Here is a 21,973-nt window from a genome sequence, read left to right on the forward strand (position 1 = left end):
CAGACCGACAACCTGCACTTTTTGACTCGACTCGACGCATGCAGCACACACACACAGCTTGCTGCACGCAGAGATGGATGCAACCACCCGCTTGATCGGCTGCATCCCGGGCCTCACCTGGCCACATGGGGGCGGTCGAGTGGGGGGCGCCGCTGGGCTGTCCGGGATTCCCCTGACGACGACCCTGAAGGAGATTGGCGGTGCATGACGACGACCCAATCCCCCAGCCCCGATCCTCCAGTCAGCCGCTGGCAATCTGTCGTCCCGTTCGATTTTGCAACCCGACGGCCCAAGCGCCCCCGGCAATCATCGCAGATTCTCAGCCCAGTGCTTTCCCTTGGCAGCCCGAAAGGCCGTGGAGCGCAACCTTGAATGGTGCAAAATGTTGGGGGCGCCAGGGTTTTGGAGACACCATCGGAAGGGATGAGGGGACGAAAGGCTCGGGGCTTTCGGACATGAAGAGGAGGGCTTCTCGCACGAGAGAAATAACGCTCGTCATCGCCCTCCACGTTGCTCCACGACGATTCGTTTCCAGATCTCCCAGTGATTTCCGTTCAAAAGCGAGCGACACCAGCAGCCTCCTTTCCGGCAACCTTTTTTCGACACAGCTCCGGCTCACGCAATAATTCCCCTTAAGATCCCGGGCAGCCCAGTGTCGCGTCACGTCACAGCGTTTCGTCGGGAGACCCAACATTTGCGGCACGGTTCAGGAACAGGCGCGCGCGCCCCAGTGCTATTTCTGCTTTCGTCACGAGTTGAGTCGCAACGAGGAGGAGAACCGCCAGAAACCACGAGAACCCCCAGCAACAAGCCTCCGAAACAAGTGGCTTGCTTGTCCGGGAGTTTGTCCCCGATATCCGTATCCCCAAATCCCCAACTCGCTCGCCGCTTGCGTGGCTAAGCGCCGTCCACTCACTGAGTCTCCATCGCACGCGCCGCCGAGTCTCCCGCAGATTCTCTGCACACCACCACGGCGCTTCCGGGTCCGTCTTGGCGATCCCATTGGCCAGACGCAGGGCCCCTTCATTCACGGCATCGACTGCCACGTTCACCCAGCGCCAGATCGCCTCGCGTCTAATCTATATCCCGTTTATCCCGTCCTCCGTGCCCTGACTGTCCTCCACCAAGACAGGGATCGAGAAGGAGAGTCGCAGTGCGTGGTCGTGTTCCAGACTCACTACTCCTCACCCGCAGGCAGCTACACGTTTGCTCGTTCCACTTTATAAGACGGCCCTGCTGCGCCGTCCAGGAACTGCAACCTCCGTTGAGGCGCAAGGCCATCCACGTCCCAACACCATGGATCCCACCACCACTCTCTTTACATTCATGCTGTGAGTTCTTTTTGAACGCCGTTTCACTCTCTTTTCCCGTCTCGGTTCTTATTTATTACAATCCTTCCACCTCAACCCTCCAATTCGCCGCTCAGTCTGGTCCTGTGCCTGTCGGATCTGTGTCATTCTTTTTTATTACACACTCTTTTTTCAGCCACTCTTTTTGGAGGGTACACACACACACACACACACACACACACACAGCCACCAACACACATACACGTACACATACACACGCACACCCATTCTTTCTTACACTGGTTGTCTTTTGATTTGTACGTCTTGCCTGTGACGCAGCACTGTCTCTCAGACACGAGAACAGTCTCACTCAGCTGTCACCAACTCTCTCGTGTCTCTTAATCTTACGAATGTGCCACACGAGACCAACACACTAACACGGAACGCCAGACGAACATCCCCGTCTGTCAAATCTGTCCAGCTCATCGGGTCTTGGGACAGCTTTACCCGGCCTTACACCATGGAGCGGGATAGCCGACGGGATCGCGGCCAATGGAAGGGCTGCTACACCTTCAAGGACATTACCTGCGAAGGCGACGCCGGGAGTGTGCCCAAGAGGGACGGCGGTCTCAGAATGGGCCACACATACTACTACTACGTACGTGCCGTGCCGCTGGGCAGCATATGCCTCCCGCAAGAAACCCACCCACACACCCATCTACCCCAAAATACCGGGGGACATGAAAAGCAAAGACTGTGCCGCTGACTCGATGAAACCACAGTATGAGGTCGACGGCGCTTCCGAGACGCACGATCCTTCCCAGCCCTCCACCACCACCTGCCCATATCTTCCGGGCCAAACCGTCAACACCCTCTTCATCCCCGTCGAGCAGTCCCTCCGCAAACGCAGCGCGTCCCTGACTTCCCTGCGCGACACCGACTTCAAGACCATGGACCCCGCAAGCAAGTTCATCTCGCCGCGGCCGGCACCCGCACCGCCAGCCGAGGCCTCCTCATCCACCGCCCGCCGGCTCGGGACCGCCCCTTTCCGCCTCCAAAACCCCCATCAACAACAGCAAATGCGGCCCTCTCGATCTCCCTCTCCCAGCTCCCGCTGGCACTTCTCCGCGCGGAAGCTCTTCAGCCGCAAGTCCAGCTCCTCCTCCCTGCGGGAGATGCAAACCCCCCCACAGCAATCTGCCGAAGACGCTCGCAGCCTGCGCTCAGAAGGCAGCCGGTCGAGAGACATCTCACCAGAGTCCCTCCGTCGGTTCCTCGTCGACGAGACCCCGCTGCCGTCACGCCCCGACACCGCTCCTACTCAACTCGACGCCGCTGCCCCGTCTGTCACCATCGATATCCCGGATGACATCGCCGAGGAGCTCGAAGACGACGACGACGATGACGATAATTTCGCTACGTCGGCCGTGTCGGAGACTATGCACTTCACCGGTCTCTCTCCACCTCCTACTCGCTCTCTCTCCCCCGCGCGGACCGTGGTCTCAGTCAATTCCGACACCGAAGAGAACCAGACCCTCTCCTTCAACACCTACCCAGCCGCACCAACCCGCCCAGCTCCCCTCCGCCCAGTAGCCGTGCCGACCAACCGCGCCGCATTCCCCCTCTCCGCCTTCAACCCCTACCCCCCCGAACCGGAGTCCCCAGCCGACGACGAAACCAACTCCCCACCGGGGTTTGACCTCTCCGACGCTGATGTCGATGACGATCTGGATGACGACGACGTCGATATCGACACCGTCGACGCCTTTGAACAGCAGCAGCAGCAGCAGCGGACCCAAAAAAGGCCTGCCGGGCTAGTCCGTCACATCTCCGCGTCATTATCTACTTACTCCCTCCCGCGCACCGCGGCGGGTGGAACGGAGGCGGACGCTAACAAACTGCGCGCTGCGGAGGGGAAGGAGACGACCGCAACCACCCGTCAGGAACGGTCTGCGGTACCTGGGCCGTTGATGTTGACGAGTCCGATTCCGGATGCGGGGCTAGGGGAGTTGGTCAGTGAATTGGGGTGGGTTGTTGGGCAGGGGGTGAGGTTTTGAGCTGTTCCTCCCTTAGTCTTTTTTTCTGTTTTCTCTTTTGTTCTTTTGCTCCCTTGAGTCGTTTTCGGTTTGGCTTGGTTTGGTTTGGTCTGGTCAACGGAAGCGGGATGGGGCGGGCGTAAAATAGAGTTTTATTTACTTGGGAGAATGGGGATTGGGTTATTGCATATAAAGCGAGCGGATGGGTCGGTTGGGTTGGGATAGATACCTCTTTTTTTTCTTTTTTTTCTTTTTCTTATTTTCCTTTGTATTCCATTTCCTCTCTGCTGGTTTACGGAGTCGAAAGAAAAGGGGGTTGGCTGGGACGGAAGAGAATGATGTGACAAGGGGATATGGGTGTGTGGAACTGAGATATGGAGATATGGGATACGAAAAAGATGAAATCGGAGATGACGAGGATATGTAATAATTTGCCTGCTGGTATGGCGTGGTGGTCAGTCTACTCTCGTACAATGGGATGGTCACTTTCTGTTTGAAGAACAGAGGGGGGAACAGAAATTGAAGTTTGATGCCTTGTTGGCGGTCATATTCATTCAATTTGCCTACTTTTCTCATTGTGCCTGCTTTCGAAATATGTGATTGATCAAAACATGTCTGTACAGGAGCATGCATCATTTCCTGCTTTCACCACTCACTCACTACCTTCGAAAATCTGAAAAAATAAAAGGATCACCTCCCTCTCGACATAATGGTACAGTGTTTCCAAAGAGAAGACTTATCAGAACCTTGACACCCATTCGTCACCGTGTCAACCTTCGTTCCATGACCATCACATGGGAACAGGGAACAAATCCGCTTTACGAGCCCCTGGTCCGGGGACTTTACACTACACGTGGCACGGCACGGGTGTGGCAGGGCTGAGCAAGGCTAGACAGGGGATTGATTCCTGCTCTCGTTCCTTCGTGGTTACCAATGTTAACTATCCGTAATCAGGAGATATCTGTCCGAGCATGTCGTCTTGTATTTTGCTGCTCACTTACACTGTGCACAGCCACAGACACAGACACGTATGCCACCGTTTTCAATTTTCAGTTTTCGTCTTCCGATGTTGGTAACTGCGGTCTTTTGATGAGGCCCACTAAGGGAGACTATCCGTGTTAGAATAACTGCGGGGGGTTGAAGGTTGTGATTGTGGAAATGGGGTGCATGGGGTTATTCCTCTCGCTACTCTAATACAACGCTGGGAAATAACTGCCTTATTCTATCCTTTTTATAATCCATCAACCCCCTATTTAAAAATACATCATCCGGCCATGGGAAAGTTGCGGAGGCGGGACACCGTGTCTAGACCCCGTGAGTGGGTATGCCTAAAGAAGCCCGCTCGTCTCCTCTCTTTGTCTGGAGTTTTAGATCTTATTGAGGGAAGAATGGGGACGAAAGCAGGGGAAATGCAAAAGATCATTCAATCCAATGCACCGAAGAGAAGAGCACCTGAAAACAATATTGTCTACTTGCCGTCCTGAAACTTCCACCATGCATCCACGACATCGCCATAGCCCATCTTTTCCAGCTGCTAGGCGACTCTACGGCGCCAGTCCCTTTTCGAATCCCCCATCCCATGATTGAAATCCATTCCCACCGAGAGTCGAAACTTCGTTCTGACCCAGTCGACAGGAACATAGCCAACAAGCTCCCAATCAATGATGCCCAGCGAGCCAGTCGAGACATTAACAAGAAGGTTAGTAGGACCAAGATCGCAATGATAAAAAACAAGTGTAGAAACATCCATAGCCATCTCGGTACAATTCTTCAGGAGCTGCTGTAGAGAAAGGGCATCATCATCCACCATCTTGCTGTTGCTGCCTTTGACGAGATAACGCTCCAACAGCTGGTGTCCATCCACACCACCGATGATATCGCCCCTCCACGTTGCCAAGCAATCGCAAACATCTGGCACCTTGGCAACATAATGCTGGCGAAGGGTCTCGTCCATATTGCGCCAAGCCTCTTCAAGGATTTGGCCGGGAACTCGCGAGACGACGAGGAAGTACCGTGAGCCAGTCTCAAAATGATACAATACATCCGGAAAGTCAAAGCCACATGGGGGCTGCCGGTCCTTGAGAAACTGTAGCGTAACATACTCTCTGGTCACATCGGGGTAGTCCATGTGATGGGCTTTGATGAAGGCTTCGCCTGGGCGCCAAACCGCCGCCTGGTTGTCGACTGCGTGGACTCGAGAGATGGGAGACGAGTCTTCTTCTCTGAGGGGCTTGGAATCGGGAAGTGGCTCGGGTGCTGGGAAGAGGGCGAAATGCCCACCATGGCTGTCGCTCCAGCATGCTTGGTCGGTTGGAATCTTGGTGGGGAGTGGTGATGGTGAACGAGTGAGAAGGAGGGTGTTTGCGATAAAGCCAGGAGATGTTATCGACTTCTCGTATCGATTCGTTGAGATGCGGCGGAGGCAAGTTAATGGAGGACATGTTGATTGATATTGATGTCCAGGGTGATGGATGGGTATAAATGTTGGGTGCCAATCTAGGCTCGCGATTAGTACGTACCCCTGTGACTGGGTAACGATGGGTTCACTCGCACGGTGTGGTCACAGCCTCATCAATGAACGTCCAGCAGCAACACTGCTTCAACTTTTCCGAGGAATATCTACACTCGAGCTTTCCAATTGAATCAACTGACCTACTCGATAATTGCCCGTTTCCCGGATGTTAAGGTTCCCTCGAATGTTACTCGAAACATCGTCGGCCTCGTCGCGGACAGAGACAGTCTCGTGATAGTAGTAACGGGCCACGTTAACCACACCTCTTTCTATCGCCGTTTTGAGCAACTCGCCTTCTTCTTCCTATTCAGTGTATTGCCACGAATCTTTGACCACAAAAGATGTCTAAGAATCGTCCTATCGGTAGACACTCCAGCAGGTCGTAGCGCGGCCTTGCGCGATGTGAGGCGGAGAGCAGGATCGGTTTGTTTACTTTGCCCCCTTTTTCTTGGCAAGGGGTTCGCAGGCCAGGAGGGTGTTGCGGGGCGACCTTTGGATTGGGATTCGGCGGGATACACCATGTGAAATGCAAAACATACTTCAGGGAAAGCATCCTTGTCTATACCATTAGAGTTACAACCTGCAATTGATTTTCTTTTGTTTCATCTGAGTACATTTCGAGACTGTATCGTGACGTTGTCCCACCTTTTTCTATCATTGGTTTTGTGATTTTCTAGATCTAGTACTGCCGCGATGGAATTGTACGGAACCGAGAATACCGCTGCAACGTGCTTAGCACCACGATGGAAACATCTCCCTGGCGACATCCCCCGCAGCATACGAACTGACAAGAAGATATATCCAACCCTGCCTCTATTTCACCTCCTCTCATCCCCCAAATCATTCGCCGCGCGGAACCGGCGCACCAAAAGCGGGCTCAACAGCCCATACTGATTCGCCAGATGCCAAAACCGATGCTTCCAAATCCTATCCCCCGACGGCCCACTCTGATGATCCGTCCCGCCCACACTCCCAAGCTTGCGCGCAGCCTCGACCACGCGCTCCGCCGTCGGCCCGTCCCCGGCCGCCAGCACCGCCGCCAACAGCACATGCAGCGTAGGTAGCGACATCGGGGTGCCGCTGGCAAAGGCGCGGTCGAATATCTCCAGGGCGCGGGGGAGTTCGCCGGCCTCGCTGTAGCCGCAGATGACACGTTCCCAAAAGATGCGGTCGACGCCCTTGTTGCGGTGCAGGCGGCGGTTTTCGATGAGGGCGGCGACGGCGTCGGTGTTGGGGGGGTCGCGGGCGAAGTAGTGCTCGGCGAGCATGGTGTAGATGTGGGAGGTGAGTTCGAGGCCGCGGTTCCAGATGTGGGCGAGGACCGCCTTGACGGGCTCTTCGGCGCGGTCGCCTTCGACGAGGAGGAGGTGGACGACGCGGGCGTAGACTTGCATGTTGATGTCGATGTTGGAGGCGGTCATGGCGGCGAAGACGCGCTCGACGATGGCGATTTGCTGGGCGGGGGGGAGGTCGCCGATGCGGCTGAGGGCCGCGTCGAGGAGGACGGTGAAGGTGGCGGTGTCGGCCTGGAGGTCGATGCTGCGCATGATGGAGAAGATTTCGTCGATGCCGGCGATGTCGCCGCGCAGGACGAGGGGGCGGAGGAGGGTGTTGAAGGTGTAGACGTCTGGGTTGACGCCTTGCGCGGCGGCCCAGGCGAGGAGCTTGGGAGCGTCCCGTTTGCGTTTGGCGCGGAGGAGGCCGGCGAGCGCGGCGTTCACGGGCTCGGCAGAGAGCTGGACGGCCGCGGGCGCGTACTGGGGGTCGGCACGGGCTTGCCAGTAGTCGGCCATCTGGCTAAGGGCCCGAATGCCGGCATCGGGCTCGTTGCACATGAAGAGGCCGCTGATGCGGGCCGTCCAGACCGCCGTGTCCAGCTGGGTGCGCGAGGCCAGCAGCTTCTCCCAGATGGTTTCGATGCCGCGCGGGTTCTTGGCCTTGGCGAAACCTTGCAGCATGGCGGTCCAGGTCTTGACCGTGGGCGCTATGCCGATCTGCTCCATGTTGTTCCACACATCGATCGCTAACTGCGGCTGCCGCATCATGCTGTAGGCCAGGATGAAGTAGTTGAACATGTTAGGCTGCTGGGTCAGTTCGCGAATCCGATCGTCACTCGGGGTCGCCGCCTCGCCCCAGAAGCCTAGCCAAGCTCGCTTCACCATGTTCAGGTTCATGCTCTTGACGGCCTCACCAAGCTGCCGATGGATGTCCCGGTCTATCAGGCCCGGTGCATCCCCTGCCGGCCCAGACGCCGGGTCGAGGAAGGCGGTAGCCGCACGGTCTTGTTGGGGCCATATAAACTTGGGGAGGTCTGGGAACGTGTCGAAGATGGGCCGAAAGTCTTTCTGACGGATCCGGTCGGATTTCAAAAGGAGCCCTTGCATCAGCTGAAGGAAAGGCGCAGCGTCGTTCCGGACCGCGCGAGAGCGGTTGAACGTATCCGTCAGCAGCCGGAAGGTTGCGAAGGCGGCAAAGGTGGGCCGTGACAAGGACGGGATCATGTACTGGGGGAACATGGCCCCGAACACTGTTTCAAGCGAGGGCTTTTGCTGTTGTTGTTGCTGGTGTTGCTGCTGGTATTGTTGTTGTCGTGGGTACTTCCCCCCTGCGTAGGATGGCCTAGGTCTGGCTTGGTCCAGGTTCGGGGCCGCGGTCTCAGGCATTGGGTTGTCCAAGGAGGGACTCTGTGCGCAGAACGCCCGCCAGGCCCCAAGCAAATCATAGACAAGCGAATCCCGCCGCGCCATTGCATTCTCGTACTCCACGAGAGACCCGGTGGCCTCGGGGACCGTCTTCTGCCCGTAGATATGCTGGACCAGCGAGATCACGAGCGTGGCCCACTGGGACGGCCGAAGGACATCCAGCTCGATCATGATCTCTGTGATGCGGGCGACGCTCGGCAGCTGGTCCGAGTCGAAATCCCTCGCCTTCTCCTCGGCCAGGGGGTCCAGGAGAACGACACCAATCTGGTTCCTGACGATTTGCGGGATCCCGGTAAGGTCCTTGGTCATCTGCGGGTAGACGGTCTCCGTAAAGAATGCGTATGCTTCGGCCAGAGTAGCACCCTCCTTCTCCAGCATGGCCTGAAGCCGAGCAACGTCCTTCACAATCTCTATACTAGTAGATCCCTTTATCGAGTCCCCGGGGCCGGTGGATGTCCCGGCTTGTTTCTGGACGATGCTCTGGAACATGGCGACAGAGGCCTTCCGGTTGCCTGAAACGGAGCGTTGGGGGGGACGGTATCGGTCGAATGTCGGGGTCGAATGTAAAGGCGCAACTGGGATCTCGTCTTGTGGCACCGTTTGTCCCATCTCGGCTTTACCCTGGGCCTCAACGGTAGCAGCGTTGCTCGAGCTGGAGATACCACGACGAGATCGAGCATGAGTTGCGACGAAAGCCTGGAGTTGACACCGCAAGCACATGCGGCCGGCGGCCCCGAACCTCCCAAGATCGGCCATGTTTGTTGCGGTTGCGTGGGCCGTGCCTCTCGTCCTAAATTTTGATCGTTGTTGTCGTCGTCGTCGTCGTCGTCGAAGAGTCGGGCTCGTGGATCAAGGCATTCCAGGACAGCATCCTGCCATCAACACCCGACAATCCGCGGACACGTCGCCCCGTGGGTTCGGCTCAGGTCTAGCTACTCGCGGCAACTCGAGTGTCGCACTGCGTGGTGCCGTGTTGCCCGGTATTGCGTGGTGTTGCGTGGGGTTCTCGGTGGTGTAGAAATGTTCCCGTCCAGAAATCTCAATTGGAGCCCAGTCACCAATCGAGCTGGGAGCGCGTGGGGCCCTGGACCTTTGCACACTGGCCCCTCTCACCCCTGTGGCTGCCCCACCAAGTGCCCTGTCGGACCCTCTGGACTGGGGAGCTCCGATTGCCTTGGCTTGCTTGGACCTTTGTTTTCTCTTTCACGATCCAATCCATGCTCCTTCGAACCCTCTCAGGTTGCCCGACTCCGGAAGACTCATCGTTACACCGCCGATATCCGCCCGGTTTGAGAGAGCAAGATGGAAGGAGCGGTAGGGGGACCTTGCCCACTCACACTGGGTCCATCCGATCTCATGACGCTGTCTAGGCTGCCCCTCCCCAATTCGTGGGTATTTAGACCGACCGGCCGATGTGCTTCGATTCTCGACTTTCCAAAATGAACTGAGGCCCAATTCATACCAATTTCATCCTCCGGCCACCCATCCACCATCCATACTAGCCCCGCCGTCGGGACGCGACCCTCCATCTCCTTCACGGGCCGCCCAACCTGCAGCATCCATTGTGTGGGTAATTACCACAGTAGATATTATTCCGGCTCACTCGCATATTCCCCGACTTCTCTCTCTCACACACCATGACGACCCTCGTCCCCCGCACCCCCTACACGGACGACGAGCTGCGGAAGCTCTACCCCAAGAACCTGCAGCTGCACCTGGTACAGGTGTTGATGCGTCATGGCGAGCGCACCCCCGTGTCAGCTCGCTTCCAGAACGCCGGTCTGCGCCAATGGTGGCCCTACTGTGCGAGCGTGCGTCAGATGCGTTCGGCCGTCCTGGCGTCGACAAATAGCACAACCGACGGCGCATTCGATGTCCTGGAGTGGCGCCGCCGTCTGGAGACGTTCGGTCCCAACGACGAGCCCGTGGTTGCCGGTGGTCCCAAGGGCGAACTCGACGATGTCTGTGACATGGGCAGTCTGACCGATCTCGGCCGCCAGAGCACTTACAAGCTAGGCCTGCGCCTGCGCCAGCACTATGTCGACCGTCTGGGGTTCCTCCCGGCCACCATCACCTCGGCCGATTTCATGTACTTGCGCTCTACCCCGGTGCCGCGCGCCCTCGAGTCTCTGCACCAAACATTCTCGGCCCTGTACCCACCCTCGGCCCGCGCCCCCGGCCCGGACGGGAAATTTCCGGCCCCTACGATCCTGGCCCGCGTGCCCAACGACGAAACCCTCTACCCCAACGAGGGCAACTGCCGTCGGTTTGCCGCTCTGTCGCGGGCTTTCGCCGACCGGGCCGCCGACCGCTGGAACAACACGCCTGACATGGAGTACCTCCAGAAGGTCTACGGCAAGTGGATGGCCGCCGGCTCCAAGGTCGCCGTAGACTCGCATCCTCGCCTATCGGGTATCATGGACACCGTCAACGCGACCGACGCCCACGGGCCGGCCACAAAGTTGCCCAAGGAGTTCTACGACGCCAAGGCACGCGCCATCATGGAGAACATCAGCGTCGAGGAGTGGTTTGACGGTTTCAAGGAGTCGAAGGAGTACCGCACGCTGGGCATAGGAGCCCTGATGGGGGACATCGTCGGCCGCATGGTAGGCAGCATCGAGCAGCCGACCACACAAGATGGAGCCAACACCCTGCTCAAGCGCTCCGGACAGGAAGACCACAGCGGGCGCATCCGTTTCGGCCTGAGCGGGTGCCACGATACCACGCTTGCCGGCGTGCTGGCGAGCCTGGGAGCGTACGAAACGAACAAGTGGCCGCCTTTCACCAGCCATGTCGCGATCGAGATGTTCCGCGATGCCAAGCTTCCCGAGCCTCTGCCGCAACAAGACCCCGCGCGCAAGAGCGGCGGCGGCGGCTTCTTCAGCTCGGTGTTTGGGTCTAGTGCTGCGCCGGCCGGGATCAGACGGCGCCCGACTGCGGAGTTGACTGCCGACGAGAAGAGCAAGCTGGATGGGTACTATGTGCGGATCCGTTACAATGATGAGCCCGTCACGGTGCCTGCTTGCCGGTTGCCAGGGAATCATCTTGAGGGTGACGAGTCGTTTTGCACTTTGGTGAGTTTGCCAGGCCGGAAATGATGTAGTAGAGATTCGGTATGACTGACCATATGTTTGCGTTTTTTTAGGCCGCGTTCAAAGCCGTCGTTGACAAGTTCACGCCGACCAACTGGAAGCAGCAGTGCCGTATGAACCGCGACCAACCTGCCCTGCCGACCGGCGAGCCGGAGTGGGCGGGTCACTGATTCCAAGGATCACATCGAGGGAGGAAGGAGGTCATTTTCCGGGATACATAGATCTTTGCGTTTCCCTACGTTTTTCAAGCCCTTTACTGAGTTGAGTTGGGCTGGAAGAGTTAGCTGGGAGATTCGGGACGGGGGGTAATGACGTTACGGATGATTCGGATGGGGTTTTACGTTACGAACAAAAGCAGGCGAGGCGGGCAGGCGAGCCTTGACGATCGATCTCTCCTCTCTTTTTTTCTTTTTCTCCTCTCCTTTTTTTCCGGCTTTGTTTTTTCTTTAAATAGCCTGTTCTAGAACTGTACGGCTTGGACAGCGGGTTAGAACGGGACACGAAGACGAAAATTGGGGGCGGATAATGAATGGGGTGAAGGGGAAACGTTAAATTTCATGAGGTGGGGGGTAATGGGAGTCTGGGGACTCGTGGTGAATAGAATGGTTCGAGACACGGTCTTTTTTATTTGCGATGTGATATGTACATGTGCGCAGAGATAGAGGCCACCACTCCCCAAGATGCAGTAACTATGGGTGTCTAAGCCGTCACATCCACCTTCTCCAACTTCTCCCTCAACTCAATTACCGCCGTTTCCTTTTCCCCAACCTCCCCTTCAGCCAAACCCCCATCTCGTCCCTCTCTCGTTCTCACCCCCTCCTCCGCCTTCCCCCTTTCCGCGTTCGCAGTCGCCTTCTCTACTCCTGCAACCTTCTCAGCCTTCACCCTCCTCTTCCGCGCCCTTCGCACTTCCAGCTCAACAGCCGCCATCTCGGCGCTGAGTGTGGATAGACGGGGGATGATATCCTCGACTGCGGTGATGGCATGGGATTGGGCTTGGCGGAGCGGGAGGGGGGTTAGGATGCCGAACCATTTGAGGGGGTCTTTGGGCGCATTTTCTGCTTCGGCTTTGGGGGTTTGGTTGGTTTGGGGGGTTTGGTGGGCTGCGGTTTTGGGGTTCGGTTGTTGGGGGTTGGGTTGTTGGGGGTCTTGGGGAGGTTGAGAGGGGGTGCTATTGGCGTCGCTGCCGTTGCTTTCCTGGTTTTCCGTTGTAGTCAAGGCGTCAGGTTCTTCTTCCTGGTCCTTTACTGGCTTTTCCTCCTCACTTGGCTGTTTGGGGTACACCTCCACAGTAAACACCGCTGCCTCTCTACTACTCCCACCTCCCTGCTTCTCATCACCTCTCTCTTCCCCTTCCCCTTCCCCACTCTCACCCTCCCCTCCCAATCCTATCCTCACCCGCCTCCCAGCCTGCATCCGCCCGTCATACCAATCCTGCCCATACCGTCCCACGCCGCGGCCTGCCTCAAGCGAGTTAGCCCGCGCTAGGTTCTGGAAGAGAGCTGTTTGCTGGGTGTGGAGCGCCGCGCGCTGGGTGGTGTAGGCGTCTAGGAGGGTGAGGTAGTGCTGGAGGAGGGTGTCGATTTGGGAGGGGGGTGGGGGGTCTTGTTGTTTTGGGGGTGTTGATGTTGATGTTGTTGGGGGGGAGTTGGTGGTGGGTGGTGAGTGGGGGTTAGGGTTGAGAGACATGGTCGAGCTTGATACAGATGGGTTGAGTACAGGGGACTGGTGTTTATGGCGTGAAGTGATGATAGTTAGTGTAAGGGAATATGAGCTCTTGATGTAACTTGATAGAGTGACGTTGAATCAAGTGAGTCGAGGCTGACGGGAGCGAAATGGGTGCGTGAGGATTCGATGTTGGTTGGTCTGTTATCTGTGCAAGCCCCACTCCGTCTGCAGAGGAGCTTCCTTCTTCCTGCAGAGACGGGTTAACGTTGACTACATAATTAGGTAGTATATTCTCTCTTCTAAAATGCGCTGAGAGCGATTATCTCGTCAATTGTGCTAATGAGGCCAATGAGCGAGCAGAGTACGACACAAACCGAGGTCATTAGTTACAGTACGAGTAAATTCGTACCCCCAAATTCCAGGATCGCTTGGACTCCGTCTTCCGCGATTTGACGGGCCAGTTGCCCGAAAATTTCCACTTGCCCGTTTGGGCTGCGCCTCCAATTGACGTTAACGTTACCGCCCAGCACTCGAACATGGGTGGGCAAGTCCAAGCGGTGACATCTCTCTGGCCCGCGGATTTGCATCGCGCAAGACTTATTCCGCCATCCGTGGATCGAAAATCACCCGCATATTACCCCGGGGCCATGTGTCGTTGACCGCCGGGCAAGAGCAGCAGGAATTGAAGTCCTGTGGTAGCAAACACCAAACAAACCCCCAACTGGACTCTCACACACTAGGCCCCACCTATCTTCGGTCGCGGGCCATTGCACAAAGGTCCCTTGCCAAGACCAAACCTTGTTTTCCAGTAATAACGCGCTGCAGGTTGCCCGCGCCCGGGGAAGCTCAAATTATTACCTCCTGCGTAGTGGGTAGGTATGCAGTACACTAGGTCCTCGACAAACCGAGGTGCCTATTATTCGGCCCAAGTCGGATCAGTTTGACGCAGAAGTCGGACACCAGTGCATGTCAAAGGACCCAGGCCGTGCTTTCGCAGGGTGTCGCCAGGATATCGTGGGCCCAATGCCGCAGCGAGTCGGCCCCGCAGGCTCATCTTTTCCCAGTCCGGCATATGGCTTTTGGTCATGAAGACCGGAAGGCCCCGCGTTCTGTTATGCGAGCCCTTGCCTGCCGCTGCGATGTCGCCGAACCGGGCTCCTCGCGAAGCCATCATCCACCGCCTGACGTGAGGTCGATTTGAGACCGGTTACGGCTCGACCTCAGACGCGATGCGGGGCGGCTTAGTGGACTTTGTCGTCGTTGGGTCGATTTGTCGTATTAGCGTTATCTGAATGGGCTTTGCCGCGGGGGGGAAGGTGGTGGGTAGTTTGCGATGTCTCGGCAAAGGAGCAATAGTTAGACAATTGCGGCGGGCGTTCATGCTGTCGACGTGTTCTCCAGACCAAAAGGGCCATGGCCGGCCGCGGGCAAGCTTTGGGATTGGAGTGACGGAGGACGGCCGGCGCTTCTGTTGCACAGCATTTGCCAGCTTTGCGTTTTCCAGAAGCCAACCAATGCAGCCGTCTGCCTTTCTGCAGCACAATGGACGGTGGCCCACCTGCCCGCCAGCCAGCCATGTGCCTGCCAGTCAACCTCAGCCGCCGCGCAACATGCGCCAACAGAGAGAACCCGCGGGCGGGAGAAAACACATGATCGCAACGTTGATAGTGATGGGTTGGAACCGAATGATATAATGGGGGCGGGTTAATTTTCTCTATTCAGGACCGACCCTGCATACGGTCAATTCCATGATCATGAGATGAGGGCCGATTGTGCTCTTTGCTCCGTCCAAACTGTTTTTTCTCCCGATCTCGAGCTTGTTTCCACAAAGCGGAAAAAACGGGTTTACGTACTGAAGTGGGTTAGCGCAGCTGGCGGGCTTCCCCGGCTGTCTGCCACCTGAAGCGATTGGAAGTTGTGCTCGTTATCACAGGTTGCGCGGAAGGCCCAACCGAATCTGGCTTTGCTTGGCCCCAGTGCACAGGACCCCCCCCGGCCAGAGCCACCACTGACCGCTCGCCTGGCCCATCCACCCCCAATTCTCCCCAGCACGCCAGGCCCTGCCTGGTTTCTGCAAGCTGCCCCCGTAATCTTACGAGGCTGCTGCTTGCATACTTCGCATCAAAACCTCCAGCTCCGGTCCCCTTTCATTCGCGACCCGAGCTCATCTCCTTTTTCCCCATTCAATTGCTGCCCTGCTCTCAACTGCACCCGCTACCTCCCCCCGCGCTGGACCACTTCTTTACTGCTTCATCCGAATCGACGTCAACTTTCCCTCCCCCACCCCACGGCGCACTCCTTTGCCCGTGCAAAAACGGCCGGTCCTAGCCCCCCATCATTTCCAGCGAAGAGGCTTGCCTCGAAACATCGACCACTTCATTCGTCATCGCCTCTCCCACCGCCGAAACAAAAAGACCGTCCCATCCTCTTCTCTCTCTCCCACCTTCTCCATCCCTCTCCCTCGCTTCTCGACTCCACACGCCATCTTGCGCACTCTCGGATTCCTTGCCGGTGGTCTGCAGAGCGCGATAAGGGGACGAAGCCGTTGAATTGCAAGACGTCCTTTGTTAAAGGCGGTTTGACGAGCGATCAACCCTAGGCTACTCGGGTAGTCATCGGCAACCAACCACACACACAACGTGCTCCCCAACCCCGGAGCGCACTCCCCGTTCTCCAAAAATGGTACTTGGAACTATCAAGTATGTATATCTCCGCCTATCCTGCTCCTGCTCATGACGTTGCATGGCGGTCGTTTGCACGCATATGGCAGCAGCTACCTTCTTCCTCGCGGTTATCGCGTTACTCGGGAGATGCCGCCTCAATTAGACGCGCTCGCAGGCTCGTCGCGCCGGCTGCCGTACCCCATTTAGCGTCTTACTTTTTCCATGCCGAGCTTTGGCACTTACTAATTGGCTGTTATCTAGGTGCGTGGTCGTCGGCGACGGTGCGGTCGGCAAGACATGTCTCCTCATCAGCTACACGACAAACAAGTTCCCATCGGAATACGTTCCGACCGTCTTCGACAACTATGCCGTCACGGTTATGTATGCTCTTCCGGCTCCCTGCCCTGCCCTGCCAGCGCGCGCTGCGTTGCCCTCCATCGCAACTTCCACTCCCCGGTAGCACAGCTAAACGGAATGCTTCTTCTAGGATCGGTGACGAACCCTACACGCTGGGACTTTTCGATACCGCAGGACAAGAAGATTACGACCGCCTGCGGCCACTCTCGTACCCCCAGACCGACGTCTTCCTCGTCTGCTTCAGCGTCACATCGCCTGCCTCGTTCGAAAACGTCCGTGAAAAGTGGTTCCCCGAGGTGCATCACCACTGCCCCGGCGTGCCGTGCCTGATCGTAGGCACGCAGGTAGATTTGCGGGAGGATCAACAGGTGGTAAAGAAGCTGGCTGGCCAGAGGATGGTACCGGTAAAGAGGGAGGACGGTGAGAGAATGGCGAAGGAATTGGGCGCGGTCAAATACGTCGAGTGCAGTGCTCTGACGCAGTACAAGCTCAAGGATGTGTTTGATGAGGTGAGTTTTCTGCTTGCGCAATCCCCCAGGGCAACCGATGCTAGATTGTCCCGGGCCAAGCTTTTGCTGTTTTCCACTCGCACGAGACTGACCCCTCCCAGGCTATTGTTGCGGCACTTGAACCACCCCCGCCGAAGAACAGCAAGGGCAACAAACATAAATGCAAGATTCTTTAATCGGGCATTTCGGGATATGCCATTTGTAGTTGTCGAGATCGGGCCCCAATTAGCGTGGGGAGACCGGCTCATGATCAGATAACAAGAAGGAATCTGGACAACTACCTATGAACCCACTCAAGTTTGATCTATCTAGCCCATCCCACACACAACCGTCGCCCCCATAGACTGGGACAACCAATGATGCGCAGCCTAGGGGGGAGGGGACAAGGGGAGTTTGGAGGGAAAGACCCTTAAAGGCGCATCTGCTTGCCCATGCCCGTTTTTAATCGCTGTCATCTCCACCGTCTGCGTCACAGGTTAGAAACCTATGAGCAGCATTATACCCGGGCCTGACAGCAGGGCTTCGGCGCATGCTTATTTTCGAAAATGGGGGGATACGGTGCTGCAATCTGGGATTTGCCAAACGACGTTTCTCGTCAACATGCAGCGGGAGAAGGAAAAGGAGGGGAAGGGGAAGGGCTCAGCTCAAGTTCAAAGCCACCCCTGCATTCTCTTGGGAGGTTGATTTCCGGGATTCCTCACCTCAACCTCCTCTTACTCCCTCTCCTAACGGTTCTTTCTCCCCCCTTTCCCGTCGGCCGGGTAGCGGATGGGCAAGATTTAAGATAAACAAAAGCGGGATAATTACTGGTTTGGCTTGGGTTGGGTGGGGGGGGGGGGGGGGGGGGGTTATCAGATTTTTTCCGTTTGAATAGGACAGACAGTACGGTACGGCGACCGGAGCTTAGGCAATTGAACTTGAGATTTCGTTTACTGGTTGTCTTGCATGTTTGGGTTGTCATTTGAGTTGATTGCTCGGTGAGAGATAGGTGAGATATTGGCAAATCGGTGGCTAGGTGAACAGCATACTAGAACAGACCCAGCTGTTTGGAGGCAAGCAAATAGTTCACGTTAGCGTGGACCTCGGGCAACATCAATTGGCCTCTGTTGTTTTACAGCCCATAGTCGCTCTCCAAGATAAGACAACATTGTCATAGATAAGCTTCTCTCTACCTTCGTACTATGAAACAAAACAAAGGACACCAATTGAGTTCAAATCTCATATCAACCAACGCAAGGGGTTTACTTAGCAGAGGCCTAAAAATATCAATTGAGGGTCGCGTTAGGTAATGCCCGGGAGAAGGAGTCACTGTGTCTGCGAAACTTTGTAACGTATCTGATGTTATCTGAGACGGCACTAAGGTGGTGGCTGATAAGAGGAGCAACAAGGCGCATAGTCGGGTCCATGATCGACAAGGCTACAATTGTCACTTGCCATACATGGACCGAGGAGAATGACTTGGGATGGGTACATGAATTATTTGAAGTTCGAGGTGATGAAAACTGTGTATTGGTGTCTAAAACCTCCGGTATGCGCAGGAAGGGTCGGCCTTCGCATATTTCCAAGTATTTTCCTATCCTCTTCAACTCAGCACAGGAACACGGCGGAAGCTTCTCCGGGAACAACATTTCGAGATCGCCCCTGATCGCCATTGGTTTGTTCCAGGTGGCCAGTCCAGATCATGCGGGCCTGCAGACCCGTTGTACCGGGACAAGGGGTACATTACATCCTTATCGTTCAAGGTACAGTTTGAGAAAAAAAAGGGGAAATGGCACTGGAGCACTAGAGGTGAGTCATTGTGGTTGGTGTTTCGGGCATCAAAAGCCCGCTGTAGAAAGGGAACTGCTTGCCCCGAATTTGCCCCGCCAACTTTTCTTCAACCCCGGACCCTTCAACCCCACCATCCTTCTCGACGACTCACACACAAGACCAACCTCGACCCCTCACCCTCGTTTCTCGCAGCCAGTGAAAAAAGGTAAAGGAGAAAAAAAAAAGAGGACAACAAAAACAAAAAGTAAAGCCAGTCAACCCCAAACCTGCGATTGACCGCGCCAGCACCCACCCGGTGTTCCCCCACAACAAAACATGGCCGACCTCGCCGACCGCACCAAGTCAAAATGCTACATTGACCCAACCGCCGGCAAAGACGACGCCTCCGCGGACGGTTCCGAGGCCAAGCCCTACCAATCCCTCTACCACGCCCTCGTGCAGAACCTCGACAACAAGGACGTCACCTACCTCACCCGCCCTGCCGCCGCCGCCGCGAAGGACAAGGATGGCGCCCCCGCCACAGCACCACCAGCCGCCGAGTGGGAAGAGCCGGCCAAGAGCGCCATGAAGAAGGCTGTCGGCCGCGTCGACGCGTACAAGAAGAAGCTGGCCAAGGAGCAGGCGTCGGCTAAGCAGGAGGAGGACGAGCGCAAGCAGCGGCTGAAGAACCTGGAGGATGCGAAGAAGATCGTGTTGAAGGAGGATGACTCGCTGCCGGCTGCGGTGCGGATCAAGATTAACAACAAGAAGGTTGAGTTGGGCGATGGGAAGGAGAAGAAGGGAACCCGTGTGAAGGTGTATGGGCGTATCCATGAGCTGCGCGTGCAGAAGACCACGACGTTTATTACGCTCAAGGATGGGTACGGGTACCTGTCCTGCATCCTGCCGGCGGGTGACTTGACCAAGAACTATGACGCGCTGATGTTTGCGCTGGAGACGGCGCTGGTGCTGTACGGCGAGATACGCGCGGTCCCTGAGGGTTTCAAAGCTCCCGACAACCGTGAGCTGCACGTCGACTACTACCAGGTGCTGGGCGCCGCGCCGAGTGATTTGGATGCGATCACCAACCGCGTGTCGATGCAGCAGGACCCGTGGGATGCTCAGATGCTGGATAACCGCCACCTGGTGCTGCGTGGCGAGAACGCGTCGTCGGTTATGAAGCTGCGGGAGTTTGTTGAGTTGGCGTTTATCGATAGCTTCCGCGAGCTTGATTTCCGGAAGGTTTCGCCGCCGGCTATGGTGCAGACTCAGGTTGAGGGTGGTTCGACGCTCTTCAAGTATGATTACTACGGCGAGGAGGCCTACCTAACGCAGTCCAGCCAGCTGTATCTTGAGACGGTCATGCAGTCGCTGGGCAACGTGTACTGCATTGAGAAGTCGTTCCGCGCAGAGAAGAGCTTGACGAGGCGTCATCTTTCCGAGGTAGGTTTATTTTCTCTCTATCTCGGTACTGATTGGGCGGTTATGGTTGAGCTAGTTGAGGGGGATTATTAACAATGGTATCAGTACACCCACGTCGAGGCCGAGTTAGACTTCATCGACTTCAACGACCTGCTCGACCATATCGAAGAGATGGTCTCGCGCGTCGTCGACAAGGTGCTAGCAGACGAGACAATGAGCCGTTACGTGAAGGCGCTCAACCCGGATTTCCAAAAGCCGACGCGGCCCTTCATGCGCATGAAGTACGAGGACGCCATCGAGTGGCTGAACAAGCAGGACCCGCCCATCCCCAACGAGGAGGGCAACCCGCACGTGTTTGGTGATGATATCGCCGAGGCCGCGGAGCGCCGCATGACCGACATCATCAACCGGCCTATTCTCCTGACGCACTTCCCAGTGGAGATCAAGGCGTTTTACATGAAGAAGGACCCGCAGGATTTGCGGGTGACCGAGTCGGTTGATGTGCTGAGTATGTCCATTTCCCCAGCTCTTTTGTCCGATCAGATCGATTTGGTTTAGTAGGACAGAAAGCAGACTGCTAACCTTTTACTTCTCTCTGCAGTGCCCGGAGTCGGCGAGATCGTCGGTGGTTCCATGAGAATGGATAACTACGACGAGCTCATCGAGGCGTATAAGAAGAACGGCATCCCGCACGAGCCGTACTACTGGTACACTGACCAGCGGAAGTACGTTCTCCATTGTCTCTCCTCTCGCATAACCCGTCCACAAAGACGCTGCCCTATATATTTCACCCAAGAGTAAAGCAACTGACACACCCCGTTTCTCAGGTATGGCTCATCGCCGCACGGCGGCTACGGTCTCGGTCTAGAACGGTTCCTAGCCTGGCTGGCTAACCAGCACACCGTCCGGACATGCAGTTTGTATTCGCGTTTTATGGGGCGATGCAAGCCTTAAGGAGAGGCAGGAGGGCTTCTAAGGCGAGGGGGAAAGTCTCTGTATGGTGTTGGGAGAATAGGGGAGAAAGATATCAAGCTTATAGACAAGATCTTTGCTTCCTGCTTGCTTGCTGCTTCCGAAGCGTATGCTTGTGTGCATTTTGAGCTGCTCTGTTTGAGATGTTTGAGCAGGTCGTTTTTGTTGTCCCTCGAAAACGCTGTTGCCTCTTTTAAATGGCACGGGAGTAGGTAGTGGGGATGGAAATGCTAAATAAACCGAGAATATTGACATGACCGGATGGGGATGCCGGTTGTTGTTGCTCTTGCAGTTGTTTACTCTGTTGTTATTATCGCTTTCCCCGAGTTACGATGAGGCTGAGTCCTGTCCCCACGAGGGGGCGCATTGTTTTGTTTCGACACGTGCGGCAGAGACGATGTTTTTTCCCTTGGAGTCTTACTACTCGTAGTTTGTTTACGGGGACATTGTTCGAAAGGATGAGAAATCCACCACCTTTTCCTCAAATCGGTAAGCAGATGGTGGAGTTTCGAGGTCCCGAAAGTAGGCTCCTCAGTCCCTAGCTCAAATTGATACTTGCTTGATGATAACTAGTTGTTGATTCTGCGCAAAAAGAGGAAAACGAGACGCAGCAGCGAACCCAGCTTCGCCAAGTGTGCGGCGTGGTTGTGGAATAGTGGGAGATTTGCGGGCGGCGGGTTGCGGCTGCGACTTGCGGCCTTGCAGTCTGAATGTCTGGCGGTCTGCAGTCCAGGAACTTTGATTTGTTCGTCGAATTTCTCACCGTGTGAGCCATTTTTGTGTGCGATCCCACCCGTTTGTTTACTCTGTTTTAGGGACGGTTGAGCCGGGTTGTCGGGTTTTTGGTGTTCCTTCTTTTGCTTCCTTCGTGTTTTGGTGAGACGAGGGGTTGCAGGCGGGCACTAGCTAACTTTAACGTTATCCCCACATATGCACCGGTATTCCCGATTCAGCCCTGTTGTTTATGATTTATCGTCCATTCTCGGTGGGTTCTTTGGAGGA

At 56.2% G+C, this 21,973-nt stretch overlaps 7 protein-coding genes across 7 annotated transcripts; 4 read left to right on the forward strand and 3 right to left on the reverse strand.

Moving 5' to 3' along the window:
• Nucleotides 1-1,296: 1,296 nt before the first annotated feature.
• Nucleotides 1,297-3,346, forward strand: C8A04DRAFT_38905 (uncharacterized protein; the record flags this gene model as incomplete). Its single annotated transcript, XM_062784382.1, has 3 exons — nucleotides 1,297-1,331; nucleotides 1,740-1,947; nucleotides 2,072-3,346. 3 exons carry the CDS (start codon nucleotides 1,297-1,299, stop codon nucleotides 3,344-3,346), a joined length of 1,518 nt encoding a protein of 505 aa, XP_062634999.1.
• Nucleotides 3,347-4,859: 1,513 nt separating this feature from the next.
• On the reverse strand, nucleotides 4,860-5,766 carry C8A04DRAFT_38906 (uncharacterized protein; the record flags this gene model as incomplete). Its single annotated transcript, XM_062784383.1, has 2 exons — nucleotides 4,860-5,642; nucleotides 5,716-5,766. 2 exons carry the CDS (start codon nucleotides 5,764-5,766, stop codon nucleotides 4,860-4,862), a joined length of 834 nt encoding a protein of 277 aa, XP_062635000.1.
• Nucleotides 5,767-6,655: 889 nt separating this feature from the next.
• C8A04DRAFT_38907 (uncharacterized protein) lies at nucleotides 6,656-9,295 on the reverse strand (the record flags this gene model as incomplete). The annotated part of the gene is made up of 1 exon (XM_062784384.1): nucleotides 6,656-9,295. One exon carries the CDS (start codon nucleotides 9,293-9,295, stop codon nucleotides 6,656-6,658), a length of 2,640 nt encoding a protein of 879 aa, XP_062635001.1.
• Nucleotides 9,296-10,176: 881 nt separating this feature from the next.
• Nucleotides 10,177-11,801, forward strand: C8A04DRAFT_38908 (histidine phosphatase superfamily; the record flags this gene model as incomplete). Its single annotated transcript, XM_062784385.1, has 2 exons — nucleotides 10,177-11,613; nucleotides 11,685-11,801. 2 exons carry the CDS (start codon nucleotides 10,177-10,179, stop codon nucleotides 11,799-11,801), a joined length of 1,554 nt encoding a protein of 517 aa, XP_062635002.1.
• A 605-nt stretch (nucleotides 11,802-12,406) lies between these two features.
• Nucleotides 12,407-13,320, reverse strand: C8A04DRAFT_38909 (uncharacterized protein; the record flags this gene model as incomplete). Its single annotated transcript, XM_062784386.1, has 2 exons — nucleotides 12,407-12,463; nucleotides 12,502-13,320. The coding sequence occupies 2 exons, from the start codon at nucleotides 13,318-13,320 to the stop codon at nucleotides 12,407-12,409; spliced, it is 876 nt and encodes a 291-aa protein (XP_062635003.1).
• Nucleotides 13,321-15,978: 2,658 nt separating this feature from the next.
• Nucleotides 15,979-17,004, forward strand: C8A04DRAFT_38910 (P-loop containing nucleoside triphosphate hydrolase protein; the record flags this gene model as incomplete). The annotated part of the gene is made up of 4 exons (XM_062784387.1): nucleotides 15,979-15,998; nucleotides 16,224-16,343; nucleotides 16,450-16,828; nucleotides 16,930-17,004. 4 exons carry the CDS (start codon nucleotides 15,979-15,981, stop codon nucleotides 17,002-17,004), a joined length of 594 nt encoding a protein of 197 aa, XP_062635004.1.
• A 1,909-nt stretch (nucleotides 17,005-18,913) lies between these two features.
• Nucleotides 18,914-20,953, forward strand: C8A04DRAFT_38911 (uncharacterized protein; the record flags this gene model as incomplete). Its single annotated transcript, XM_062784388.1, has 4 exons — nucleotides 18,914-20,020; nucleotides 20,105-20,507; nucleotides 20,601-20,724; nucleotides 20,827-20,953. The coding sequence occupies 4 exons, from the start codon at nucleotides 18,914-18,916 to the stop codon at nucleotides 20,951-20,953; spliced, it is 1,761 nt and encodes a 586-aa protein (XP_062635005.1).
• Nucleotides 20,954-21,973: the final 1,020 nt, after the last annotated feature.

Source organism: Dichotomopilus funicola (assembly GCF_033296635.1).
Source record: "Dichotomopilus funicola strain CBS 141.50 unplaced genomic scaffold C8A04scaffold_55, whole genome shotgun sequence".
Lineage (NCBI taxonomy): Eukaryota > Fungi > Ascomycota > Sordariomycetes > Sordariales > Chaetomiaceae > Dichotomopilus > Dichotomopilus funicola.